This window comes from Lolium rigidum, chromosome 3 (assembly GCF_022539505.1).
Source record: "Lolium rigidum isolate FL_2022 chromosome 3, APGP_CSIRO_Lrig_0.1, whole genome shotgun sequence".
NCBI lineage: Eukaryota > Viridiplantae > Streptophyta > Magnoliopsida > Poales > Poaceae > Lolium > Lolium rigidum.
The window spans coordinates 314658470-314671006 of NC_061510.1; the positions used below are offsets into that span (position 1 = coordinate 314658470).

The 12537-nt window shown below is 46.7% G+C and overlaps 1 protein-coding gene and 1 pseudogene across 1 annotated transcript; both read left to right on the forward strand.

Annotated features, from left to right (window-relative positions):
* The first annotated feature begins 4834 nt into the window (after positions 1-4834).
* Positions 4835-6223, forward strand: LOC124699898 (protein kinase PINOID-like). The gene has a single exon (XM_047232126.1). The coding sequence runs from the start codon at positions 4835-4837 to the stop codon at positions 6221-6223; it is 1389 nt and encodes a 462-aa protein (XP_047088082.1).
* A 4212-nt stretch (positions 6224-10435) lies between these two features.
* On the forward strand, positions 10436-11530 carry LOC124696881 (annotated as a pseudogene).
* Positions 11531-12537: the final 1007 nt, after the last annotated feature.

The window sequence follows — 12537 nt, forward strand, 5'->3', positions numbered from 1 at the left end:
GTCTTTTGCCCTCGCCTTCTCCTCAACATCCAGAGAGCCCATGATATTCTCAACAGAAAACTCATGCCTCTGATGTTTCAGGGAAGTGGCAAAGTTCCTCCATGAAGGGGGGAGCTTAGCGACAATGCATCCTGCGACAAATTTGTCCGGTAGCACACACTTGAGAAGCTCGAGTTCCTTTGCCATGATCTGTATCTCATGAGCCTGTTCTACTACAGATCGGTTCTCAACCATTCTGTAGTCATTGAACTGCTCCATAGCATACAGTTCACCTCCGGCATCGGCATCACCAAACTTAGCGTCCAGGTGCATCCCACGGTTCCTTCCCATTTCGTATATGCGAGATAAGCATCAACCAACTTGTCTCCAAGCACACTTAGGACGGCACCCACAAAGATTACGGTGGCATCCCCGAACGCTTTATCCTCTTCAGGAGTAAGCGGACCTCTGGGAGTACCTTCCGCAACTCGGTGCACGCCCATAGAAGTGAGCCACAAGAGGGTCTTACTCTGCCATCTCTTGAAATGAGAACCCGTAAACGGGCTCGGTTTAAGCGCAGCAGCAAAGCCAGACGGTGAAAATTGCCTATGCATATAAGGTTTTTGGATTGTTAGATTATTAGGCAATTTCCGTGTGAGTTTAATTACCGAAAGCAAGATTACAGATGCACAAGCATACTTAACCATACACATCGGACTAAGCACATGCATCGGATCCGAACATGGAATAAGTAGCGGTGCAAGGTAGGAGAGTAAAAGCACGTACATCGCGACCGGGAAGGTCGCACCGGCAACGACGAGCACCACCACCATGGGAGTTGTTGATGTCGCCCATGGTGTAGTCGGATGCTGTCGATGAAGTAGCCGAACCGTCGATGAAGAAGACGAACAGCAGGCGAGCGGTCGCGCCGAGACGCTCCCCAAAAACCTTATCGCCCGTCTCCCGGTGCGGGATCTCAACGGACGGGGTTTCGGAGGCCTGCTCTCCCGGACGGCCGTGCACGCGATCGCCGGGATGGGGAAGACTAGAGAGTAGCACAGTAAAAGGAACTTCGCGAGAGAGAGAGATCTAAGAGCCCTATTTTCCAGATCTGATCGGTCTCCTTGTATATCCTGGGAGGAGAGCCGCCCCGACCGCGTTGACACGCGTAGGAAACCAGGGACACGCGGCGAGCATGCACATGCAGGTCGACACGTACCCAACACAGTTGGTGCACCAAGCAAAAATTTAGGCTTCCTTGAGTGTGTCTCGAACTCGAACTCGAGTCACGAAACGCGACGGCCGTGCCGTGCCGAGACGAGCCGAGCCGAGACGGGCGGGCGGAGGAGGAGGAGTGCGCGAGGGCTTCTTCTATTCTCACTCACTTGGAATGACTAGAACAACAGCCCTTATATACCACTCCAACTCTCTCCCAACTAGCAATGTGGGACTAAACTTTGTCCCCCAAGGCTGTCCCAAGCTGCCAACGTGATGGGCCTTGAGATTTCAGGAATTGTAGACTATATGGGCTGCCTTACTGGGCCGCAGCCCATCTACATTTAACAATTACGAAGTAAATCTAATAACCGGGATAGTTTTTTCAGTTGCACCTCATGTGTAAGTAGTAAAATCTCAATTACAATCATATGTGCAACTACGAAAATTCAATGTTACAACTTACATCTAGCGCAAACCACAACCCAATCGAACGGTTTAAAAGCTAACTGTGAATTAATCTAATTATCAGTGGATCCAGAATTAGCAAAACACTTATATGATACCAATGCCGTCTTGTTCTACGTTGTTATGTACGACAACTAAGGTTGCTAGTATATAACTTTTCATTGGACGTATGCATACATATAAAGTGTGATTTGACTTGGCCTGAATTGCCTTTGCTCGGAGACTTGCACCAGAAAAAAGCAGTCGCTTTTTTGGCGGGACTTGTTCCGCGGCAACCCACAGCAGCGAGTTTGTTAGTCCGGCCACACTTTGGCTTAAAGTAAAGAGAAAGGACCATTGCCTTGAACTAATTAACTGCCCTGGTTTTTTTCCCTAACAAAAGATTGAACAGCCAAGGGCATTTTCACCAGCAACCTTTAATAGTTCTCCAAAGAGGTTTGGGGGGGCGCCTGACCAAAAATGGGTCGCAACGGTTCTCTACAAACCATGCCGGCGGGGCGCGGACAGCTCGATATATGGTCCGACACTATATCATGTTGGCCCTGATGTGTAAGGGTCGTTAGAGGCGCCGGCAACGCTTGCCATGTTGCATTGGCCGTGGGTCATAGTCATACTCGACCCCCAACCTCATTCTTTCCCCTGATCGCTTGGCTCTACTTCCATCATGTGCCACCGTCCAAATCGCATCCGCTGCCACCCACGATTTGATGCGTCGGAAGCTCGGCGACGTGTACCTGCAAGCCACATCGCCACATTGATGCCCGTCTTCTCACCGACGTTTGGAGTCGATGCATCCGTCCGCCCGCTCCGCCACAGTAACCCTTCATCGCCAGACCATTGCCACTTATACCACTCGACATGTCGATCTGGAATGATGGAGAGACCTCTAGTGAGCCTTGACTCGGCGATGTGAGTTCTCCTACCCCCTCCCCCACTGCACCGACGATGTGAAGATTTAGGGTTTCTGCTTCAATTTAGGATTTTTTTTTTATAATCCTAGCTTAGATTCGATGGCTATTTCTGCCAATGTGTAGTACCCCGAGGTGGACTATGCACTAGAGACAACTGCCGATCCAGCATGGAGGGACGTTTCGGACCCGGAATCGGCCCCACCTTGCCGCATGCACGACCGTGTGCCGGCGAAAGCCGTTGCTTTCGAAGGGATGAATACATGATGGCAATGTAAGTTGTGTATGGTCAAGTTTGTTCATAATTCATATATGTAGGATGGTACCAACTGTGGCATGTGTTTGAGCAAAACATGGCAAAACTAAAGGAGAACCGTGTGGAGCAATCTATAATTGAGTTACGCAAGGTGGAGAAGGAGAAGAACTTGATGCTAGAGGAGAAGAATAAGTGGGACGATGAAAGGAAATGACAATTGGAATATATGTTGTGTGATTTTCTGAAAGCTAATGATGCAAACAAGGACAAGATGAAGAGGGTCTGTGATATTTGGATGAGTGAGATGTTTTAATTTGGAATCTTGTTAAGCATGTGTGCCAAAAAAATAAACTAGTAAGTAGTAGTTTCGTATCAAATATTTTAGCCAAAATTTATCATCGTGTTTGAGAAATAAAAAAAACTTATTGGACCAGTGTATAGGGTCGCTGGGTGAGCAGCCGGCCCCAAATTTGCGACAATTTTTGCCAGTGCCCCCAAAGCACTTGCCCTGCATCGATTATGGACACTATTTGGAGGCCCATGTGGAGATACCTTAAGTAATAATGTATTTAGTCTGAACTCTTAAGGTATGAGGACATGCATGCTCATCCAAAGTACCCCTAACAAAAGTTTGAAGTGCTATGGTGTGTGTTTGTCCCATACTAAATGGCTATTGACTTTCTACTGTACCATGTTAATTACACTCTCGGTTCACAACTACTTTAGGCGCTTGGTTTAGTGGAAATCGAAGTTTGTAAATTTTGATTAAACATGGAGAAAGCAATCAACATCTCGTGGAATTGCATGCTTTAGCCAATTCAACCATAAGACTGATCTGATGGAAGAGACTAGACAATTATATTCAACACCTCCCCTCACGTCTAGATCAGTGGCCTTAGACATGTATGTTTTTTTTAATACTGCGTTGGCTAGTCTAATACCATGTGAGTTTTTTGCATGTGAAAGCGATGCTTTGTCTCGTATCGGTTACATGTGTATATATTATTTTTTGTTGAGGGTAAAACACAATATATTAAGCATGCAAGCCATCTCATTAAAGACCTTCCAGTACCCTTCGATACCCTGGTAAGAAAAATAGTGCGTCTGAAACTTGCTGCCTGGATTCAAAACAAAGATACATCAGAGATTACATCTTGGAGCACATGGTCTGGTGGGTCACCATCCAAAACTATAACTTGGTTTGAATCAAAACTAAATCTAGCTAAATTTTGAGCTACCCTATTTGATTCTCTAGGACAGTGCTTGAAGGAAATACCACCACCAATCCTTTGAGCAATCTAAAAACAGTCCATGAGTATCGCCGTGTTCGGAGTCCATATCTCAATATCACCATTACAAGCATATTTGGTAAGGATCGACTCAATTAACAGAATTGATTAGATATCGGAATATGTTTTATTCTCCTAGCATATTCCGTTACATATATGGAAATTATAATCCTAACAAATCTGTAATCGTCATAAATTCTATTTTTATAATTTATGCATTTGATAATGGATGTTAATTTCTTCCTATGTTTTTTGTCAAACGTGATAAAGTTTGAAGACGAAAGGAGTATGAGCATGCTTGATTTTTGCAAGAGGTGATCGAAGTCCAGAGAAGAGGCAAGAAGAGGTCGAAGAAACCTCAAAGAAACAACATATGTTGAAAACCCTGGGTGAATTTCAGGCGAAGATGAGCATGAAGCAAGCAATAGGCCAGTAGATGTTGGCAAAGAACGAGGAACCTTCCGTGCTACCCTAGCGCAAATGCCATGCAACGTGGCACGTACGTCCACGTGGCCAGCTAGATCATCACAAACCTAGCTTCTCCATGCTGCTCAGGCTGACAGAAGGCTCACTCTCTTCGCTCGTCCCTAGCTGGCTATAAAACCAGCACCTGCAACCACCTTCTCCGAAACGCGCAAACCTCCATTACAAAAACCAAACCAGCAGAGAGATCTCATCTATCCAAGCCAGCAAGAGCAACCGCGCGCGTGCCCTATATAATGGCCGCTCCCACCGTCTCTTCTTCATCGACCCCTCCCAAACCTCCCAACGCCGCCATGCTCCAGCCGGCGCCGTACCTCCCCGACATGGCAGCGCCCAACTCCAGTTCCAGCGTCAGCTCCGCGAGCAGCAGCAGCACGGCCAGTGTCGCTGGCCGCTCGTCCACCTTCTCCGTCGACTCGGCCGTCGCCACGCCCACCTCCTCCCCGCCGCGCCCGCACCGCGCGGGCGACTTGGCGTGGGAGGCCATCCGTGCCGCCGCGGCGCCGCTCGGCCCGCGGGACTTCACCCTCGTCCGCCGCGTCGGCGCGGGGGACATCGGCACCGTCTACCTCTGCCGCCTCGAGGCCGAGGGCAACCAGTCGTGCGCCTACGCCATGAAGGTGGTGGACCGCCGCGCGCTCGCCAAGAAGGGCAAGCTCGGCCGCGCCGCCGCCGAGAAGCGCGTCCTGCGGCGCCTCGACCACCCGTTCCTGCCCACCATGTTCGCTGACTTCGACGCCGGCACCGACTACTCCTGCATCGTCATGGAGTTCTGCCCCGGCGGGGACCTCCACTCCCTCCGCCACCGCATGCCCGGGAGACGCTTCCCGCTCGCCTCCGCCCGGTTCTACGCCGCCGAGGTTCTCCTCGCGCTGGAGTACCTGCACATGATGGGCATCGTGTACCGCGACCTCAAGCCGGAGAACGTGCTCATACGCGGCGACGGCCACATCATGCTCACCGACTTCGACCTGTCGCTCGAGTCCACGGCCTCCCCGTCGCTCGAGGAGGAAAGGAACGTCGCAGGGGACGACGACGGCGACGACACGACGGCGTCGATCCCGACGTGCTTCCCGGAGGTGCACCTCCTCCGGCTGATGAAATGGAGGCGTCGTGCGGCGCCGCGTCCGCGACCTCGGCCGCGGTTCGTGGCGGAGCCGGTGGACGCGCGGTCCAGCTCGTTCGTGGGCACGCACGAGTACGTGGCGCCGGAGGTGGCGAGCGGCGGCGGGCACGGCGCGTCGGTGGACTGGTGGGCGTACGGCGTGTTCCTGTACGAGCTCCTCTACGGGCGGACCCCGTTCGTGGGCGCCACCAACGAGGCCACGCTCCGCAACATCGTGCGCGCCCCGCTGGAGTGCCCGCCGCTGCCCGCGGCCACGGCGTCGCACGGGGACGCCGCCGCGGCGCGGGACCTGATCGCGCGGCTGCTTGACAAGGACCCCAAGGCGCGCCTCGGGTCGCGGCGGGGCGCCGCCGACGTGAAGGCGCACCCGTTCTTCAGGGGCCTCAACTTCGCGCTGCTCAGGTCGTCGGCCCCGCCCGTCGTGCCGCCGCGGGCCGCGCTGCACCAGCAGTGCGGCAAGGCGTCGCCGGACGTGCACAACCTGTTCGATCAGTTCTGAGCAGTAGTTAGCTAGTTGATGATCACCCTTCGGCCGGTGTTCATCCGAAGAAGCCATTTTTTCTGCATCGAGGCACGAATTAACCAGCTAGCTTGTTAATTACCTAGAGAATCATGTTGACTAATTACGCCACCGCTGCACGTACTACTGTGAATTAGTGCATCGATTAATTTAATTGGATCCAGCTCTGAGTTATACATACATGTCGGCATGGCCGGTCGATGGATGGATCATACAACCTGGTAACCGATCTAGCTAGCTTATGATCCAGCTATCAGCACACGATCTCACATCGAAGGTCGCATGATTAGCTGGCGCTAAACGCGTCTCACCGGCCATTGAACGAGTGGGTTAGCATCTGAGCTTTTCTTAGACACAGATGCTATCTACATGAGCACTACAAAAGATTGAGTTCGATCGAGACACTGATCGAGCTGACGGGTTTTAAGATCGATGAAGTAAGCACATGCATATCGACGAGTCTCCTCTCACGAAAGATTTTTTTTTCTACAAGACACCGAAGTGCCAAGCTTAGAATTTGGTTTCTGTTTTGTTAGAGGTATCATTATCCTCTAAACCATCGAACCACATGTTGGTTCTTGTTTGGTTGTAAAACTGTTGATGATGATTTTTTAACGGTTAAGAGAGGAGTAGTGTTCGTACGCATGATGGTTACATATATCTCAGTTGAGCTGTCACTAGGACGGAGGCGGCGACCTGTCTTCGGTTTGTTTGTCCGTGGCCATCACACCAGTACGTTATGTACAGACGACAGTACAGTGGCTTCCGTTGGTAAACCGAAAACGTAGCAGGATGCGAAATACACCCACCCACCCGACACACGGGCCCACACGCCCCAAACCCTACTGTTTTCACCCGCTTAAGCTTTGGATGGAAGCACTCATCTCTACATGGAACTCTGTACGTGGCACTGGAGCAAAGATGCATATGTATGTAACTCCATTTCAGGACTCAATTTACAGAACTAACGTAAAAGCAGTTTCTACTTTGTAGCATAATGTCCGGTAGTCGAGACTCAAGCAAGGAGGAAGCGAAGGAGCAAGTATAGCAGTGCGGCTCTTGTAGCTGTTCTATAGCACTTCTGCTCCGGTGCTCCTCCCCTGAAAAAAATATGGGCACGTAAAATACAATAACGGTGGAGATCTTTCCATAGATGTTTGTAAGAGGGCTCACGATCGTAATTTTGAGTGTAGGTCCACCGTCCGTACAACCATGTTCAGGATCATATGGTCCGCGTTGTGTTGTACCTCGTTTTATACGTATCTACGGTCACGTGCGTGTGCCGAAATAGAAAAAGCTATAAAGATCTTGCTCATGTGACCTCTTCTTTTTCCTTGCGCGACGTATACATACCGTATCAATATAGACGGGTATACATGGGCTAGATTTGAATTTCGGCGGATCCAACATAGAAAAAAATATCAACTATGACCCTTCAACTTAGTTTAGGGGGGAGCACCGGAGTAGCCCTCGTTCTATAGCTCTCTCCAAGTATCTGCGCCCTCAATCCAGACCCCTCTCCCCTGTGAAGGCATCCTCTATCCATGATTCTATACTTGTTATGCTTGTTTAAAATATAACTTATAGGGTCTACAATGTAAAAATATCGTTGAATATGACATAGGGAGGGATTATTGAGGAGTTGCTGGAAATGAGCAAGATGTAAAGGAGGATTTCTTTTAGAGGAGTCACCTACATGGAGACATAGGAGAAATTGTAGGAGGGCTGCTAGACTTGCTCTTAAACCAGCTAGCGCGGCGATGTACCACGCAAAAATGTTCGTACCATTGGTTTGTTGTTGTACGACCCGCGCTGCAAGTTTCATCCAATTTCACCTCATTTCTGAAATTTAGGTCAAATTATATGGAATGAAACAGACTAAAACAATGCACGCGAGTTTGCATGCACGATGAAAACACATTTCATGAACTTACAATCAAATGAATCCCAAGATCACTCGATACTGTGAAACGGTTACCGTGCGATGAGTAAGGCAAGATCCACGATTGATTAGGCCACGAGAGTGTGTGCCGTTATTGCTATGCGGCGGGTAAGGCAAGACATGTTGTTCACTATCCGGCTGATTTCATATATGAGTGACGGTGTGACGAAGAGTAGTTGGAGATGATTTACTCCCCTCTACACCGAAATATAATTATCGTCTAAATATAATCTAAAGTCAATGCTTTGCAAGCGTAAACAAGTACATGATATATATATTTCTTCATAATTTATTATTAAGTATTATAGTTATTGATAGTCCCATCTACACCTAGGAGTAGGAAGTATATATCCTATATATATTTTAGGGAAAAGCAAGCTTTCAGTTTCAATAAAATTTTACGACATTTATTTTAGGATGTTGGTAGTGATGTTAGTAAGACATTTAGTGTATTTTTTATTTTAGACAATGAAGCTAAAGTATAAATAAATGTGATCAACATATATCTTTATTATGAGGAGGCATTAGCCAAGGAGATGGGTAGGATTATCTTGAAAGAGTGGGATGAAGAGGGGTCACTCTTCTAAAAAAAAGTAAGAGGAGTACACTAAGAAGATGAGTAGAGACAAAGTATAAGTGGAAATGAGATGAAAGGTAGTGCCTAAAGAGGAGAATCTATTCAAGAAAAGCTTAAAAGAAATAGAAGTGAAGATTTCCATGATCTAACCAAGGAGATAAGAGATTCAAGCATGTTCACCTAATGAGAGATTGCTCGAGTCCAAAGATGTGCTAAAAAGAAACATGTCTATTTTCATATACACCATTGTGGAGGAATGTCCAAGTGAGAATGAGTGGGATGCCGAGGTGATGAGGACATCCCATCTATTGATACAATCGATGTACCTACAGCCACACAAATACAAGGACCAATCACTCGAGCTCGTGCCAAACAACTTAACTATCAGGTACTTTCGTTTGTTGGAACTATTACTCACATACATGAGAATATGATGCTGCCTAAATTAGATGTGTTTGTTACTCTTAAGAATGATGGACCTAGCATGGATAAGAAGGAAAAATATTGGAGCATGATCACCCATCGAGAAGATGTCAGCAAGCATGTGAGGATTGAACAGGACGACACAAGTGGAGATTTCAGAACTTTGAAGCCACCATGATGAAGATTGAAGAGTTGGACGAAATACACAAGATTATACTTCATAATTTCGTCCATAGCATAATATGGTGATGTGTCACCTTTAATTTTGGGCCAGGTGATAACCCACAAGTATAGCGGATCGCAACAGTCTTCGAGGGAAGTAAAACCCAAATTTATTGATTCGACACAAGGGGAGGTAAAGAATACTTATAAGGCTTAACAACTGAGTTATCAATTCAGCTGCACCTGGAAAAGCACTAGTAACAGGGGTGATGTGAAAGTAGTAGTGATATGAGAGCAATAGTAACAGTAACACAGCAGCAGTAATAGTAACACGGAGGCAATGGCACCAGAAAATAGTTGATACTACTTCCAATGACATGTAGAACGAGTATATGATGATGAAAGATGGACCGGGGTTCCCATCTATCTACATTAATTAGTGGTAACTCTTCAATAACAAGTGTTGGGTGAACAAATTACAGTTGGGCAATTGATAGGATTGAAATAGCATTAAGACAGAACATCAAGATTATTAATCATGTAGGCATGTTTTCCATATATAGTCATACGTGCTCGCAATGAGAAACTTGTACAACATCTTTTGTCCTACCAGCCGGTGGCAGCCGGGCCTCTAGGGAATCTACTGGCAATTAAGGTACTCCTTTTAATAGAGCACCGGAGCAAAGCATTAACACTTGATGAAAACATGTGATCCTCATACCTAAGCCTTCCCCTCCAGTTATCCCAGTTGCTGTCACTCTGGGGCCTCGGGTTCCGGACATAGACATGTGCAAACAACTTGTAGATACAATCTAAGCAATAAGTATAGAGCTTAAATTTAAGATCATGCCACTCGGGCCCTAGTGACAAGCATTAAACACAACAAGATTGCAACAACAATAACTTCACAAACTTTATAGATAGACTAATCATAATGTAACAATCCATCGGATCCCGACAAACACAACACCGATTATATCAGATGAATCTCAATCATGTAAGGCAGCTCATGAGATCATTGTACTGAAGTACATGGGGGAGAGAATACCAACTAGCTACAGCTAGAACCCGTAGTCCATGGGGGAACTACTCACAGAGCATGGTGGAGGCGATGGCGTTGATGGAGATGGCTTCCGGGGGCACTTCCCCGTCCCGGCACGGTGCCGGAACAGAGACTTCTGTCCCTCGAAACGGAGTTTCGCGATAGTGGCGGCGCCCCTGGAGTCTTTCTGGAGTTTCGTCAATTGGTGTCGACGTTTTAGCTCAGGACGGCTTAAATAGGCGAAGAGGCGGAGTCGGAGGGGCCACGGGGCCTCCTCACACTAGGGGGGCGCGCCCCCCCCCTTGGGCCGCGCCGCCCACACATGTGGGGCCCCCAGGGCACCCCTCTGGTCCCACTCTGGCTTTCTGGAAGCTTTCGGGAAAAATAAGGTTTTGGGCGTTGATTTCGTCTGATTCCGAGAATATTGCCCGAACGGCCTTTCTGGAACCAAAAACAACAGAAAACAGGAACTGGCACTTCGGCATCTTGTTAATAGGTTAGTTCCGGAAAATGCATAAAAACATTATAAAGTGCAAGAAAAACATGTAAGTATTGTCATAAAACAAGCATGGAACATCAAAAATTATAGGTACGTTGGAGACGTATCAGCATCCCCAAGCTTAGTTCCTGTTCGCCCTCGAGTAGGTAAACGATAAAAAGAATAATTTCTGTAGTGACATGCTACTTACATAACCTTGATCATACTATTATAAAGCATATGAGATGAATGCAGTGACTCAAGGCAATGATCTATAGTTGCTAACAAATAGATAACATATAGCAAAACTTTTCATGAATAGCACTTTCAAGACAAGCATCAAAAGTCTCGCATAAGAGTTAACTCATAAAGCAATAAATTCAAAGTAAAGGCATTGAAACAACACAGAGGAAGATTTAATTTTCAGCAATTGCTTTCAACTTTCAACATGTATATCTCATGGATAATGGTCAACACAAAGTAATATGATGAATGAAAATAAGCAAGTATGTAAGAATCAATGCACAGTTGACACAAGTGTTTGCTTCTAAGATGGAAGGAAGTAGGTAAACTGACTCAACATAAAGTAAAAGAAAGGCCCTTCGCAGAGGGAAGCAGGGATTAAATCATGTGTTAGAGCTTTTTAAGTTTTGAAATCATATAGAGAGCATAAAAGTAAAGTTTTGTGAGGTGTTTGTTGTTGTCAACGAATGGTAGTGGGCACTCTAACCCCCTTGCCAAACAGACTTTCAAAGAGCGGCTCCCATGAAGGACGTTATCTCTACCAGCAAGGTAGATCATCCCTCTTCTCTTTTGTTTACACATGTATTTTAGTTTTTGTTTTATGGTTGACACTCCTCCCAACCTTTTGCTTACACAAGCCATGGCTAACCGAATCCTCGGGTGCCTTCCAACATTCACATACCATGAAGGAGTGTCTATTTGCAAAATTAAGTTGCTTACTGATGAATCAGAGCAAAACATGTGAAGAGAATTATTAATGAACGTTAATTAATTGGGGGCTAGGAACCCCGCGCCAGCTCTTTTTGCAAAATTATTGGATAAGCGGATGAAGCCACTAGTCCATTGGTGAAAGCTGCCCAACAAGATTGAAAGATAAAACACCACATACTTCCTCATGAGCTATAAAACATTGACACAAATAAGGAGTAATAAAGTTTTGAATTGTTTAAAGGTAGCACATGAAGTATTTACTTGGAATGGCAGAAAATACCACATAGTAGGTAGGTATGGTGGACACACATGGCATAGGTTTTGGCTCAAGGTTTTGGATGCACGAGAAGCATTTCCTCTCAGTTCGAGGCTTTGGCTAGCAAGGTTGTTTGAAGCAAACACATGTATGAACCAGTACAGCAAAACTCACATAAGAACTTATTGCAAGCATTATAAAACTCTGTTATCACCAGAATTTGACCGGATCAGAGGTGGGCCGCGATTGGAGATGGGCTTAAAGAATATACTAGAAGAAATACATGAATCGGCCTTATATGCAAAGTTTGGGCTAGTTTGCCCGTGTATCTGTACCATAGTAGGATACGTGTCGGTTAGGAGTTAGAGTTTTACCCGTGCACGGTTAGGTGCACGCCTGAATTAGAAAGTCCCTTGGACTATAAATATGTATCTAGAGTTTATGGAATAAACAACAACC